General features: G+C 37.1%; 1 protein-coding gene across 1 annotated transcript in view; it reads left to right on the forward strand.

Moving 5' to 3' along the window:
* Nucleotides 1–17045, forward strand: part of LOC103810469 (serine/threonine-protein kinase MRCK alpha) — a gene marked incomplete at its 3' end in the record, with an annotated part of 111038 nt that overhangs the window by 65534 nt on the left and 28459 nt on the right. Inside the window, exons 4-5 of the mRNA XM_009083368.1 lie at nucleotides 3010–3105; nucleotides 8290–8438. Coding sequence (XP_009081616.1) covers nucleotides 3010–3105; nucleotides 8290–8438 — 245 coding nt within the window. The remainder of the gene's footprint in view (nucleotides 1–3009; nucleotides 3106–8289; nucleotides 8439–17045) is intronic.

Genomic DNA, 17045 nt, shown 5'->3' on the forward strand with positions numbered 1-17045 from the left:
TTAGCCTAAGAAGAATTACAGATATGTTTTTCCATGTATTTGTAACCCATGGGTATACAGTGGAAAGAGAACCATCTGGAGTGAAAATGCATTACCAGGCATAACCGTCAACAACTGTAACCTGTCATTTTTAAATGTTGTTGAATGCACTTGTTACTGCTGCTGGGGAAAATGACTCACTTTGGCTTTGTTAGCAATGTGCTACGCTAACACCAAAATACACAGGAAAATCAGGCAGTCCAAAAATGCAAGACAAGCATATAGATAGATTTGTATGTTCATATACCCCTGAATCAACTGTGGGAAGTGGGAGTCATTTGTAAAAGCAAAAAGGGAGTACATACTCAAAAGAGTCTTGTGAATGCCAGATGAAGGATGGTGACTGCAGGTCCTGAGAGCAGTTGTATGCAAAAACTTTGTTGTGATGGAAATGATACAGGTTGTGGAGTTGGTGTTCTCTTCTGTATTATATATAGCATAAATTTTCCAAAGACTTGTCACTGTTGAAAATTCAGAGATGGGATGTAGGACCAGGAACATGACTGATACAATGAGTACCTGGAACTGTGCAGCAGCTTGCTGTTACACTCCCAAACCTGTTACCCTGAGCGTTGACAGCCACTTAGAGTTACATATGTGCCATGCTGGTGCCAGATGAGGCTCAGGAGAGACCAGGACAAATACTATGCAGCATGGAAGCAGTCAGCACTCTCTGGAGGTGCTAACTCTGAGCTGTGAGGCCATGAGCACCAAATAGCTGAGCAGGTTGCTGCTTGAAGACCATGATAACAGTATAGATAAAACCGTAGCACTGAGCTGACTTGGCTGTGACAGAGTTGGATCAGATGACCTCTGGAGGTCTCTGCCAACAATTCAGGGAGACTGCCTAGGGAAGATGAAGTGTAATGCTGGAATAATGAAAGGCACTTAAAAAGGCTTCATTTAAAAAAAGCTTAATTGAGCTATGTTACAGTAATTAAAAGATCCACTGCTACCATCTCTTGTTGTTGGTTTTATTTTATTTTTTTTGCCATGAACCACATAGACTCTGGCTGTTACTGTCTCAGCTGTGACCTGCTGTGGTAATAACTGTTGCTGTCAGCTCTAGGCATACTGCCCAGAGGTGGGTGTCTGAAGTGCTCAAGGAATGCATGGCCTTTGTGAAATCATGGCAAAACCAAGTACAATTATATAAACTCTCTAGTAACTAATCCTGTGAATTGTGTCGTAACAAGTAGAGAACCTACATGTTATTTATCCTTGTGAAGAGAGTTCATAGTTATTTCTCTCTGAAATATGTCAAGAGTTAACAAACAAGGAAGGAAAAAATCAAGCTGAAGCTTCAAACAGCTTTTCTTCCTTCTGAAGATGATCCTTGCTCCTTCTCCCACCCCAAGTCTATTTTTCATTCAATAACCTTTGCAGGTATTTGTTTAAAGTATGTTTTGCTATTTTCTCAAACTTCACTCATCTATCTCATGCATTATACTATGATCGAAGTATGTCATCTTTCTTTTTCCTGGTCTGCATTGTTCTTACTCACTGTATTCACCAAAAAAAAAGAAGACTTGGTATGGTTTATTTGCTTGCAGGAGGGAGTTATTTTCTGTTCTGTTTTTACTGCATGTATACTTGTGTGTAGCTCAATCTCAAAAGATATTTCACTTTCCATTCTTCACTCTCCAAATCTCACAGCTGGCAAGAGCCATGCCAGAGTTCTAGTATTTTTCTATTGGATTTGGAAATCAAATTGAAAAAGTAAACAGAAAAGGCTTGAATTTCCTTTGAATTCAACTGCCTCAAAGATGGAAGAGACAGAGCAAGGTTCAGATTAATGAAACATCTTCGTGAAGAGCAGTGTGTGCTGAAGGAGAATATGGTCTGTGTTTTTCTCTAACTCTCTGTCTGCCTTCTAAATAAAGCCCGTAAAATATTACTCCTCCTTTTGCACTATCTTTTAGATCTTTCTGAACAAAATTGTTTATTGGCTTTGCTATTTGGTACCTTCTGTTTTCTTGTGATATTCACTTCAGAACTCAGTCCCTTCAACACGTGTAGCATTTCTTTGCTGTGGTTTTGCTTTGGCTTTTCATCTGTTTGGTCATTTTTGTCTGTCATTCTGCAAAGTTGCTTTTGCTGAGGAATTTTTTTCACTTCTCAGGGCAAATTGCAAGACCTTCATCGAATTAAATGCTTTTCTGGTTTCCACTTGGTTATTTTCTTCACATTTTATCTTCTTTTGTTTCATACAAACCTGTGTTCTCTTCCTTCTCTTAGGTATTTCTTAACATTTGTTGGCAGTTCTTGTTCCTCCTGTGTTCCACTTGCTATGAAGGCACCTCTTGCCTCCTGTTTTTCTTTCCAGTATCTTGAGGGGAAAATCCCTGGGATATCTGATCAACACTGTATATCTGGCAAGAGCAATATTCAGTTCTGTTCTGTTTCCTGAGCAGTGGGTGTGGAGAAAACCCCAACTGCTTGATGATTATCGGGTCATGACTACGTGGAAATTATTGGCAGCTACTGTCAAATGAAAAGAAGAACCTTGCTTCTGTGAAAAATCAAGTTTTAAAAGGCTAGCATGATGAGATAAAACAATAACACAAGACTCCAGACTCAAGCTCTCTAAATCCTATTGCAGTTACAATTATCTAATGCCATTATTGATTGTTTTTCTTAATCATATATTGCTATTCTGTCATTATCAATACTTCAAGATTTTGACTTGGGGTTTTTAGACAATGGGAAGCAGCAACTTGTTTAGTCCTTTGCCTCACTTAACAGTATTGAGAAGTACAACTTTAAATTTGAAGAAAGTGGGCTCTTCTCATATCTATTTTTTTGTCATTTTTCTCACGTTTCGGGAGTGTAGTAAATGACTTTTTAACTGAGATGCAGTTTTGATTCCCACCTCCCCCTTCCCAATGTAGTGTCGAAACATAGTCACTTGCAAAATGTTTTTCTTTTTATGTTTTAATTATAGCATACCATTATTTTTCTCCTTTTCAGACAGCCTGTTTTCGAGAAGAGAGAGATGTGTTAGTGAATGGAGATAACCAGTGGATCACAACATTACATTATGCATTCCAGGATGAAAACTACTTAGTGAGTGTTGCTTTTATGTGTATATGAATGGAAATGCAGATTCTTAGTTGTGTTTTACACTGAAATATAGTTGGTTTATTTGTTAATTTTGTGTTCTGGGCCATACAGACTATGTGAGGATCTGTGATTCTGTGCAGAAGGTTCTGAAGGGTGGAGACTGGCTAGAAACTTTGGAAGTTTTGCTATAAATATCTCAGGAATGCAGCTTTGTTTTCTAAACCAGTTTGCATTTGTTGATAAACCTTGATCTATCTGCTTATATTTTGTTAACCTTCATCACTCCAGTTTAATTGGATTCATAAGAACAAGTGTACTTACTGACCATTTTTGTATTTGACATTAATTTTTGTGATAACATTGCTGATTACTGTTTTACAGAGAGAATAGGGAATAGCCCCATTTTGAAACAATAGTTCATTTTGGTTAGTCTTCGCTGTTCCGAGGACTTAAACCCACTAAGGTGTCACAAAGCAATAAAATGTTATTGCAGCATGGAAGAGTGCTATTAAATGTTCATAAATAAGAGTTGGAAGCTGTAATTGTAGATAAAAGTGTCTAATGTTATTTAGTTTTCAAGTAATTTGAAATACTTGCAAAAAGAAGCAAGTATGAGGAAAATGTGCCCATTTTCTATGAAATTTTTCCACTTAAAATATGCTTTGATTGTGTTACAGTTTTGGTAATATTTATGCTTGGAAAAGTAAACAATTGCACATTGATGGTTTTGCTTATTTGAGTTTTATTGCCCTGTGCTTTGGATTCTATAACATTAGTCAGTTCTAATAATTTCTTTAAAATCTACTGTGCAGTCACAGTCTTTTTTTTCCTCCCAGTCTGTCCAATAAGAGAAGTGCTATTCATGGAATTCTTGCAGACTTGCAATTCTTTTTGCCATTATGTGGCATTCTGTTCTGTCAGCTCAGATACTTGGAGATCCATGGATTTTGGTGGATTTGTGTATAAACTGGGCTCTGCATTTGTGAGTCTATAACTGTTGGCTTAAATACCTCCGAGCCAGCTTCATGCATTGTCAATGTGGACAGTAAAATAATCTCGTGTTTTATGTAATTCTAATCTTACCAGTAACAAAATTTCAAAGAAAATACTATATATTCTACAACAGCCTGCTAGAATTTGTTTTATTCTTGTGAATTTCCTTATTTTTACTAAGCACAGAGCAGGTTCTGTTTTTTGTCTTTGATAGTCTGCTAACAGGAGCTAGTTTTGCAGCCTGCTGAGAAAAATATCAGCAATACTTGGGCTTTTTTGTAATTTCAGTGTGAATGTATCAATAGCTCTCTCTATGCTTTTTTAGTAAAATCATGCACAAGTGGCCTCAAAAACCAACCAAACAAACAAAGACCAAAAAAACCCCAAACCCTGTGTAGATTGAGCAGTGGGTGTTGTGTTGTTTTCTATTTGCCAAAATGTTGTCACAGACAAGCTGACCAGTGTGCTTTAGATAAGCAGCAGTGAGATGGATTAAAAACTGAACTGCGAATTTCCTTATTTTTACTAAGCACAGAGCAGGTTCTGTTTTTTGTCTTTGATAGTCTGCTAACAGGAGCTAGTTTTGCAGCCTGCTGAGAAAAATATCAGCAATACTTGGGCTTTTTTGTAATTTCAGTGTGAATGTATCAATAGCTCTCTCTATGCTTTTTTAGTAAAATCATGCATAACACAAGTGGCCTCAAAAACCAACCAAACAAACAAAGACCAAAAAAACCCCAAACCCTGTGTAGATTGAGCAGTGGGTGTTGTTTTTGACACTATTTGCCAAAATGTTGTCACAGACAAGCTGACCAGTGTGCTTTAGATAAGCAGCAGTGAGATGGATTAAAAACTGAACTGCTGGGCTCATTGCTTCTGATGTGACCACCAGTCAGTGGTGGTGTACCCCAGGGCTCAATACTGGAGCCGACATGGTCATCAATGATCTGGACAGTGGGATGGAATGCACCCTCAGCAAGTTTGTATGTGTTAAAAACCAGGGAGAAGTGGCTGATGTGCTGTCATTCAGATGAACCTTGACAAACCAGAGAACTGGGCAGAGAGAAAGAAGTTCAACAAAGGGGAATGCAATGTCCTGCATCTGGGGTGGCATAAAATAAACCCAGTACATGCTGGGGGTCAACTGGCTGGAAAGCAGCTCTGCTTAAGGTACTGGTGGATTACAAGCTTAAGCATGAGCCAGCAATGGACCCTTGCAGCAAAATAGGCCAAGAGTATTCTGGGTTGGAAGGAAAAGTGTTGCCAGCAGGTCAGAGGAGGTCTTTTCTCTGCACAGCCCTGTTGCAGCTGCTTCTTGAGTATTGCGTCCAGTTCTGGGCTCCCCAGTGGAAAAGGGAGGTGGAGCCACTGGAGCAAGTCCAGTGCAAGGCCGGAAAGAAGACTGAGACACAGGAGCATCCTTCATATAAGGAGAGGCTGAGGGAGCTGGGATTCTTTAGCCCTAATAAATGCAGACTTGGGGAGGTGGAGGTGTTAACATGTATGTGTATAAGTACCCAATGGGAGGAAATGAAGATAAGGGAGCCAGATTCCAGTAGTGTCCAGTGAGAGGACAGGAAACAGTGGACACAAACTGAAATCATGAACACAAGGAAACACTGCGTTACTGTGAAGATGGTCAAACAATGGAATGTGTTCCATGGAAGAGTTTTGGAGTCTCCATCCTTGCAGATACTCAAAACTGTATTGAACACAGCCATGATCAGCCTTCTGTAACTGACCCTACTTGAGCAGATGAGGTTGGAGTAGACAATCTCAAGAGGTCCCTTCTGAACTAAATGAATAGGTCTGTGATTTAAAATTAAATACCTGTGTTACTAGTTACTAGAATTTAGTGTCCTTAAATCTGTGCTTTTTCTTTCTCTTGGAAGGATGGTGCTGTAGTACAGTTGTATTTTGAGAACTATTTGAGACTTGGATAGATCTGGATGATTGCATGCATTTAGAATGTAGTTTTAAAGCTTAAAAAACTCTCCCCCTTTTTAAGGACTTGGATATTTTACATTGGATAGGATGCTACATAGTGACAAATTTTATTTAAAATTTAGTTGTTAAATTTAGCTGTCATTCCTATGCATGTGTTTAACTTCATTTGCACAGCTCAATTTGAGTTATAGTTTACATGTTGGCTTATTTGAGAAGTTGAAGATTTCCTTGTCATTAGGCTACTGTGTTGCTCTTGCAAAATGGGAGATGCAGAATTCTGTGTTGTAAGAACCAAAATTCCATTATTTTGGTATATTCAGTAACTGAGTTTTACGGGTCTTAAAAGTGCTAAAGAATGAGTATAGAGATTCCACATGAGTTAGGAGAATCTTAAGGGTTTTTTTCAATATGCTTTCAAAGGAGTAAGTTAAGCTTTTGGCGATTTCTATACAGTTATTAATCAATATCTGAAGTTCCAAAGGCTTGAGTACATTTTCTAAAATTGTGAAACGTGAGAAACTAATGCTATAGGTCTTCTGAGGGAGCATAGGAGCACCACTGAATAGAAGATATTTATCGTGTAGAAGGTTTGTAAGCATAATTGAAGAAGTTTATTATTCTTGTCACAAAGCAACAGATGAAAATTTGATTGTCAACACATTTAGAATCTCATGGAAATGCATTTTGTACTTTCTTCAAGCACTTGGAATCAAGGAGGATGCCCAGGCTATTCTGTATCAAATTGTTAACAATCTTTGTTCATCACCTGTATTGTTATGGAAAGTATGATGGAAAAGTAACTGCCTTATAAACTTCATTTTCCATACAGCTGGTGTAATTTTACAGATTTTTTTCGTACATATTTTAGTTTCTTTAACTACAAGTGGGAAAGATGTGAACAAATTAGGAGAACTGGTTATAACAAGTCCCTTTAGCTTGCTTTATCAAAATCTTAAGGAATCAAATTGGGATGTACATTATTACATCTTGAGTATTTTTTATTATTTGTGATCTTGTAAAGAGTCACTACTTTGAATGCAGGTATTGGCTGTCTTCTGGAAACAGAGGTTGGAACTCTAAGTGAAAAGCTTTCAGATGCTATGTACTTTAGTGGAAAGTTATTCTCAGGCACATAATGTGGTTCTTGGGGCTGTCCTGTTGCAGGGCCAGGAGTTGGACTTCGATGTTCCTTGTGGGTCTCTTTTAACTCAGAATAGTCTATGATTCTAATTAATCTGCCCACAATGATATTTAAAAGTAATATCATAGGGCTGCATGTTAAATTAGAATGCTTATAAGTAGTTAATTATTTATAATTGGATTTTAAATTTTTTTTTTACTTTCCCCCATTTGCCCTTCCATTTGCTGTTCCACCTATGAAACAAACTAACCTAAGCTAAAATATATATTAATCCTGAGTTTTGCACTTCTCTTAAGTTTACTTTTTCTAGTCATATTGACCATGTTACTAAAAGAAGTGGCATTTCATTCTGTAAATACAGTAAAATGCAGAAAGGTTCTCATTTCTGTAAAGTCTTTGCATCCATTTTAGTGTCAAGTTTCATTAATACATCAGAAATCAAATGTATTTTTCTCTGTCATTTCAATTAGAGAAGGTGACACCTTGTATTTGATGTTGCCAGATCCTGTATCATGTGCAATGTCAGCAGTATCTGAAATTGTACAGTGGGCCACTGGAAGTCTCTCAGACTTTGCCTTAATCTGAGTAGTCTAAAAGCAAAACTTTCCAAACCAGTTTGTTTAATGTGAAAAGAAGATGGTAGGGAAAAAGAGAAGGGGAAGCCTGAGAAATTAGGGTACATAAATGAGTTTACATATTAACACAGTTAGCTTCATTTTTATAGGTATATGCTTTAATCCTTTACTCCTTTTCCATTCTATCAAAGGGTATTGTTTTCATAAGGGAATCCTGAGTATCTAAATATTTCATGTGTTGATGATGGGACAGTGGATGAAGTGATACTATTTTGTCATGGTACTTACTGTATTTGGATAGGTTTAAATATGAAAAATATTCAGTAGGTTAAACATGAAAATGCATGTGAACCAACTACTATTTTCAGAACAGCTGAGCATTTGTTTAGCTTTTATGATGCTTGAAATAATTTTTGCAATAAGTTAATTTTTATGCTTCAGTTAGTTTTTAGTCTGCAATTCACTCAATAAATTGTGGTGGTTTTTTTTTTTTCCCCTCTGCTCTGTTTTCTTATCATTCCTACTCCATAGTACCTGGTTATGGATTATTATGTTGGAGGAGACCTGCTTACATTGCTCAGCAAGTTTGAGGACAGACTACCTGAAGATATGGCTCGTTTTTATTTGGCTGAAATGGTGATAGCCATTGATTCAGTTCATCAGTTGCATTATGTTCACAGGTAAGTAATTTGAGCTCCAAATTCCTGTTGGAGTTCTGGAGAGTTACTTGATGGAGTGAAATTAGTTCCTGTTAAAGAGTTTAAGCTAGTAACAAGTACTTACGTTATGTGAAGCACATTAGAACCCACCTGCCTACATGTTGTGGTCATTGGAACTGTTCTTAAACTTGTACCATATGGTCAGAGATATGAATGAATATCTGAATGCATCTGATGAATCTGGCACACGGGTATGTTTTAAAGTTGATGATCCATAATTTATAAAAGCAAAACTGGAAACCTCTTTGTGAAATATGATCAACTCTGAACAAACAGGTTTATTGAAAGGTCAGTTTCGGTTTCTTAATTAATTTGTTCAGTCTGTACGGAAGCCGAAAACACACCATTGTCTGCTTTGAACTTTTGTCACCATATTTTTTTGGATGTAATGAAATTATCTTTAAAATGAAGTGAGAGCATTTTGCTAAATGAGTGGAAGTACTTAAATTGTGGTACTTATCTCAATCTTTATATATTTATATATTTATTTATAGTGTTCAAAGGAGAATATTAAGTCATGTGTGGATAGTTTTTTGTGGAGACCATAACTGATTTTTTCCACAAAACTAGCATCATCTTACTTTAATACATCATTCTCTGCTGAATTACATGGTAATTCTTGTATGCAGAGGAACAGATTACCTTACAAGAGGCAGAATTTTCAAATGCACTCAGCAGATGTACTTTGCTCTGACAGAAGTCAGGAGGAAAACTTCCAATTCTTTAAGCTGAATCATTAAGTTGGCAGAACAAGCTTGTTTGATACATCCATCTCTTGCCCTTAATTAGAGTCTGTACTAACTATGCCTTCTTTTCCTGTTCTTACTTGACTGCTTCACTGCAGAAAATATGGTTTGGGGTTTTTTTTTTGGTCTATATTTTTGTTTTCTTTTGTTTTGGCTTTGTCCAAAAGGTATGTTGTGGTTGGTCTTCGTGTGTTACTGGGTTGTGTTTTGTTTCCTTTGCGATTCTGGATTTTCATGAAATTGCTGTAGCTGGGAGTGTTTTAAGGTGTGGTGGTGCTAAGCTGAAAATTGCTCTTCTGGAATATTTTGAAGTCTGCTAGTTTTGTTGAAGGTCTGTGTCTGTCTGCTAAAGAGAGCTTTGTGTGATAATGCCTTATGGAAAAGCCCAAACAGAGGACTTTTCTTCAATTTTGAGGATTTCAACTGTGTTATTTCTGAAAAGCTGTTTGTTGACTTATGACCTGTTGTGAAAGGTTTTTGCATTCCGTTTAATTCGGATCTAAATTTTAAAATGTGTTTGTGGGTAAATTGGTGAGATGGTATCTCCTGTTGCCAAGTGGAGAGTACTTCGTGTACTCCATAAGTTGTCTTTTACCCGTGGAGCCTGCATGTGAGGGTAATGACTCTTCCCAGAAGAGCACATCCCTGCCTTTTTAATTCAGCACTGTTAGTATGTAATATGCAACAGATGTGATGTTTCCATCCTGACAGTTAGTGTCTCCAAGATGAAATAGGTGTTGGCCTAAAATTTGGAGTGAAAACTTAAGTAGCATTAAACAATATGCAGTTACTATCCTTGCATATTTATTGCCTTGAATGTTTGGAAAAAAAAAAAAAAAAAAAAACCCCTATACATTTTTGGCCAAAAAAAAAAAAAAAAAAACCCCCCATACATGTTTGGCCAAAAAAAAAAAAAAAGCAAGCCCCTATACATGCCCAGTCCTTTGCTGTTTGATTTGTGGCTTTGCCGGTGAGGTTCACGTGTTCTAACGTTCTAAATGCCACTTTGGCATTTTGTCATTAGTACTGCTGTAATACAATGCCTGTTTAGAAGGAGATGTCTGGCAAGATTAAAAATGTAAAGAGCACTTGAGTATATGTTAAATGATCAGCCTTTGAAATGAGACCTGTTCCAGTGTTAGTTTTATTAGGATGCTTGCAACTGGCAAAGCAAAAGAAAGGAAAAGAAAACACATCCCCTAAATGCCACTAATGCACTTTTCCTGAAAGTTTAACCATGGTGGCCACATCCTTTTTGGAAGTGTGTTGCACATAGCAAAGGACATAGAAGAAGAAGAAGGAAATACTGCTAAAAGCTGGATTAATGTAACAGCTGCAGTAGTGATATTTCAGATGAATAGCAAATATTCATCAGGATTTTATGAGTTGTAGCTACTGAACTAGAAACCACACTTTAGGCATATTTCAGACAAGGCTTTTTTCATACAGTGAGACAGCAGTTTGCTTTGTTTTGTATCCTTTTAATGCCCTAGTTTTTTCAGGTTAGATTTTCACATTAACCATACATAGTGTACTTTGATGATAATTTTCTGGTTTTCTCTGAATGTTTGTGTGTCTCTTGGTCTTTCCTAACATTAGTCATGGTTTTTTGTTGTTATGTAATGCTTACACCTACCCTTCATGCCTTAAATTACAAATCTGTACTAATGAAGTGATGCTTGCTTGTAGGCCAAGGTTAAATATTGTCTTGTGCCAGTTTTCTGCAAACTGCAGTATCATGCAGGGTAAGATTTTTCCATTTATTAGGAGTCAATATCAAGTTGTGTTCTATTTTTGTATATTTTTAGCACCTTTCTTTGTTTTGGTTTGGTTTTTTTGTCCCTGAAAAAAAAACCCCTACATGCGTTAATATTAATTTCAGTGTCAAGATTGTGTTGTTATTTAATTTCTCGTGGCATATGTTAAAAGCTTATATTTGCATGCATTATTAAATATCCAGATGTGGGCTGCAGTAAAACCCTTACTAGTTTAAGCTAGGTCGCTACACTTTATTTATGCATGTTACATTACCTCAAATACATAAAATTTGGGATTTTATCAGTGCGCCAGGTTTTCTCTTCATTTTATATAAAGTGGAAATGCTTGCTCTGTCTCCAGATTTGTAAGTAAAAAAAGACTTGAGAAGGCCTGGTTGCTGCTGAAAGAAATTTCCCGTGAGGATTGAAGGAGTGCCCTCTGGGCAGGTACTAGTCCCTAGGCACAGTGAGTGTGCCACTGGTGGCTTTGCACACCCCTGTGTTGTGCCTGTGCTGCTGCCTTTTGAGGCAGCCCTTTAATAAAGGTGCATCTAAGTCTGTCTCTGTCCTGAATTTAATTTGGGACAGTGCAGCTTCTTGAATAGTACAGAATTATAAGTGTTAATATGCTTAAATAATTTTCATCTTGACTTTATTTCCTCCACCTATTTATTCTGAACACGGTTGCGCAGTGATTCAGGGCAGAACCAATTTGCAGCGAGGAAGTGTTCAACATTTAGCCTCATTATCCTCCAGACCACTGCAAAAATATTCGTTTTAAATAGTTTTCATATATTGGCACACACATTAAACAGTTGCCTTTTTCTATTGCATGGTAAAACAATCTGTACTTACCTTCTTACTGAGAAAATATTTTGGAAGGATTATGAAACACTTATGTTAATTATTATTTTTGTTGGTTATGTTTATGGGAGGATAGTTAAGTCTACAAGGCAAGCTCTTAAGTTACATACATTTCAGATGTTGCCTTTTGCATGTGAGAAGATAGGCACACAAAGCGTAAACACGGCTACTTCCAGAAGGTATGTTGAGATTACAGTTAGCTCCATCTATGTGTTTCTGGGTTTTTACTTGATGCTGTCTTTTAATCGGAAGGATTTTAGCATTCTGAACCACCAGATACTTTTTATTTTTATTCTCTTTCCGTTTTCTCTATCGACTTCTGAAATTTAAGCTGAGCCTCACTGGAACATTAGAGCTCTTAAAATGTAGAACAGCACAATTCTCTGAGGAAGTGACATCCTTTCTGAGAAATATTGAACATAAGGGAATAAATCCATTAGAGGGATAAAAGAACTGTCTATTCCCTATCAAGACAGCCTCGTTGCTTTTAACAAGAAGGTACTATTTGTCCTCAGTAGAAATCATGTTAGGGACATCCTTGAAATATTTACTGTTAGCAAGTGGCTGAAAGATGGGATTCTTTGTAGGATGCATTTCACTTTCAACTATAAGTTTCAGTGCCAGCGTATCCATTTTTGACTTGCTGAATAAGTGGTTTTCAGTATTCTGGGTGTATCCCATCTTTCCTGATCATTAATTTGCTTAAGTGGAAAATTCGGGGGTGGGGTGGAAGGCCCATCTAGGGAGTTAGCTGCATTGCACAGTAGGTCTGAGTTGAATTGGCACAAGGATGAGCCAAGTGCTCTGGCCTTTGGTAAAATGAGCCGTAATTGTGGCTTTGAAAGAAAGCAACATCGTATTTTAAGTGTTTACCAAACTTTGCAACAAATATAGTGTTGAATACACACATGAAGATATCCTTACAAAGTGCTGAGAGTGAAGGAAACAAGGCTAGAAAAATGACGAAAAGATAACATAAGATTATTTAGATAGTCTACGGAAAATATATTGCTTTGAAATGCAGCATGGTTTAGTTTTACAGGGGAAACTGCAGGACAGGAAGTTATTTTAGTGAGTGTTTGGTAAGCTAGTGCTTCCTTACAAGGTATTCCTTGACAGAGGTAGGAGAGCTCCATGAGTCTAGGCTCTGTGTTTCTGCTCCATTTTTCCACTGAGGAGAGACTGGATTCAAAGATCATATTTACAGATTTTGAGCTTTCATTTTGCCTTGTGACCCTATATGGTACAAGTGTGGGCAGCTGCTCTCAGTGTGCCCTCAGGGTGGCATCTGACCTGCAGTGATGACTGTATGAGGTTAATGTTGTTTGACTAGAATTTGTTGGGAGGATTTCCAAAGGAGACTGTGATGACCTAGAAGTATTTTGAAATAAAAGATCCACAGATGATTGGAGTGCCAGAGCTAGAGGCTCACACCAACTGTACAATCATGTAGAAGGCAAATGGTTTCTTAGAGTGTCTAGTGGCAGTGTTAATTTAAGTGAAAGGGTGTAATAAATAGGTGACTGAGTAATTGTAGACCTATATATATAATCTGTTATTTGAGCAGAAGGAGTTTAGAAACCCTAACTCCAGTGCCTTAAGTGATAGTAGCCTTGAGTAGTCCTGACAGCAGAGGTGCTTTTTCAAGTGTATCCTTTGGCCTTTTTTCTGCCTTTCTTCCTCTTTCCCCAAGACCCAAGTTCCAAACATCCCTTCTGCTCACTGAAACAAAGGTTTGTGGCGGGAACTGAACAAGGACACCAGTCCAAGTGAGAAGTAACTTCACATTTTAACTAACCTGGGTTAGTTCTTCAAGCTGATGGAGAAGGAGAATAAATAGTAGGAAGTCACTTTAAGCTGGGCTTTCCAATAAAATCTGCGTTCATCACATTGTACCTGTTTTTCTCCTACATCCATGGAGTGGTACCTGAGATATCTGGTGATTTATTCAGCTCTTTGATTTTTAAAGAAAAAGGGACATGAAAAACAGCTGGAGTATCTTAAATGTAGTTAGCCCTAATACCCTCAGCAATAAAACCTTCCCTTTCTTGTCGGACACTGACCTCCTAAGGAAGGAGAGGCTTGATTATTGTCAGTTGAGGAGGGCAAGCAAGACAAGGAGCATACCCCCCTGCTCTTTCTGGTGAGTCCCTACCTGTCCTGAGGTAGTATGCTTGTATTAGAAGAAAGACTCATAGGAAAAGGAGGAGTGTGTAGATGAAGACTTTTTTCCTTTTTCATGTAGATCTGCACATCTGGGTATGGTTGCTTGAAAGGCAGATGGATGTGAGTCCTCTGTCAGATGGTATGTAATCCTGTTTAGGTAGAAACTGGATGAAGTTGTCATAAACTGAGGTGTGTAAACCCTCCTAAAAGTGAAAATGAGGGAGATGGACAGGAAATAAAGTTTGATTGGAAAGAGTCCTTTTTTAACCCTTAAGGGGAACAATATTAATCCCAAAAGTCTTCTCCAGAAAAATCTGTGGTCTGCCCTTCCAGGTAATAACGTTTATAGCAAGGCTCGGTGGATGCTAAATGTAATGTAACATTCCAAGAGCTACTGCTGCCTCTGGCATAAAAATTCATTTGACTTCTTTGGTGGAGGAAAAAAGTGCATGTTAGAACAGTCGTAGCTCTGACATGATACCTGTTGCAATGCATTATGAAGTAGAAGGTGTTTATGGAATTTAATAACTTCTTTTGAGGACAAAACATTCCTATTTCAAGCTGGTTTTGTGTGAGTTAAGCTATAATTTTACACTTATTCTTTTCTGATTATTTCAGACATGGAAATACTTTTTCCTACTACTTTCTTTGCTATCCAAAATCAACATCAGGAAAGTAGGACAAAAATGTTTTCCTTATTTCTGATTTTCAGTCCCAGTGACTATGATTCTGAAGGTGTAATTAGCTGTTTGTTTGGTGACTGAGGATAGAGTTGGTAGTAAACACTTTTCAGTGATTTTTGTTCTTGTTTATTATATTCAGAACGATTCAGGCGGAAATGAGGATGGCAATTGTGTGATGGAGTCTTCATTATTTGTAATTATAATTGGTGTGTGTTATATTTTGAAGGAAACGAACTGCCTCGTGTTTTTGTTTTCTACAAACTTCCCATTTTATTCTTTCTTTGAGAACACAGTATTTATTTCCTAACTATCTCCTTTCATAGTGTCTCCAATTTTCATTTATTAATACCCTCTGTGTTCCTCAAGTTCCTCCTTAGAATGCTGCTATTTTATTCATGATTATGGGCCCTTTGCTTCCTTTCTTGTATTTGAAATACAATTGGGTTTATATTATTAGATTAGATAAGATTAGAAGCTGCACAGGACAAATTCATTATTATTAGCTGGCTGAGTGTCATGTAAATTTGTCATTGTATAAATAAGCAACAATAACTTGGCTTTGCACTTTGATATTGCTGCAGTGTTAGTATAAAACTGTAACATTGAGATGCCTGAATACATCGTGTTTCAAACCATTGTCTTTTATGTGGTTTCTTGCTAGAGCATTCTTCCCAGTAAATATTTGGTGGACTGGGAGTAAAAATGTCTTCACCATCTGAACTTTTGGATGTGACAAGTAGAAATTCAGTGTTTGAATTTCGGAATTAAATTGCTGTTTCCTCAACCATTAAATGTAGTAGTTCTTTTTTTATATAGTTTATTAAGATAACCTTGCAAGATATCTTATTAGAATAAGATATCAGTGCAAGAATCTGATTCCTGAGAGGGCGGTTAAGGAAGTGTCAGTCCAAATAACCTTATCTGCCTTGAAGCTGTTCTACAGTAAGCATTTCCCACTTGCATTTCCAGAAGAGCTATTGTTGTATTGCTAGAAGAGCCTACCTTGTGTTCCTCTTTAATAACAGCAAAGTATTGCTAGGATTTAACTTCCAAAATGAGAAAAAATAGGTCACTTAACATCCTGCAAATTAGAATACTGCTTACCAAGCAGATGCTTGCCTAAGGTCAGGCTTGGTTCAGTTATGGAAGGCTTCATGGTTGGGGTCAGGGAAGCAAGATCTTGTGGAGTTTTATCTGAAAAGTTGTATTAAAATCTTTATTGACTCAGGTGCTGTAATGTTTATGCTGTTCGTTTTTTCTTAATTAGCTATTGGGGGACAGCCTTTAGCATTTCCTTATGCAGCAGGAAGCAGTGATATTCCTGCCAGTGTAACTCAATGATTTTTTTAATCAGATACAGTGTGTGAAGTCGTGGAAAAGGGCATTAGAAAGGTACAAAGAGAAAATACTGACTACAGGAGAAGGAAAAAGGGGGGGAGGGGCTAGATTATGATCTGATATAATGGTAGCAAAGTTATGTCTTTGTCATACAGGAAATTGAACTTGTAGCACAGAAAGGAATTTACTTGTATGCAAATACAGCTCTTTTAGGCTTCTTCTTAGTTTTAAGGGCTGAAAATTCAGACCTTAAGTTCCTTTCTGAGATACTTCTGAAAATGTGTATTTGCATTATTTTTAAGCAAGCATTGTGCCGTACGCTTATGTTGAAAGAAAATATATTTTTATATATGCAGGTTGAATACAAAGTCTTTTCCAATAACACTTTATTAAGTGTAATTGTAGTGTGTTTGAGCAAACAGTTTGCTCTTTATTTTTCTTATTATTTTTAAATTTCTGAGATTTTTTTAATGCCGTGCTACTGCAGGTACTGGAGATACTGGGATACATTTAGACCCAATGCATTTCTTCCTTTAGAGCCTCTAGCTACAGTTCCTTCCTTAGTCTGTTCCTGTCAGAAGTTTTATGCTAATGTTACAGTGCTTATTCTATTTGGATCTTGTGTGTCAATATGGTTTGTTTGTTTTCTAACAACAACAAAAGCGAAAAACACATACTGAACTATCTTTGTCATATGTCTGTTGCTGCATGACATACTAGAAAAAATTGTAGACATATGCTTCAGACTTGGTCTGGCTTATTCCTGCATGTTTCATTGCCTTTTGGTTGGAATAAAGATTATGTTGCAGGTTGAACCTGACCAAACACATTCTGAATGTCTTACAGGATGAGAATATTTAGGATACATTTTTATACTTTTTCTGGATTTCTGTTTTGTGGCAATAATTATTGTATTGTTTTCATATTCTTTCCCTCAAATTATTATCTTTTTGCTGTGATTTAAACATGATAGGGGCCTACCCATTAAATAGATCTACTGTTTTTTCTTAGGAG

The sequence above is a fragment of the Acanthisitta chloris genome, unplaced genomic scaffold, assembly GCF_000695815.1.
Source record: "Acanthisitta chloris isolate BGI_N310 unplaced genomic scaffold, ASM69581v1 scaffold14360, whole genome shotgun sequence".
Taxonomy (NCBI): domain Eukaryota; kingdom Metazoa; phylum Chordata; class Aves; order Passeriformes; family Acanthisittidae; genus Acanthisitta; species Acanthisitta chloris.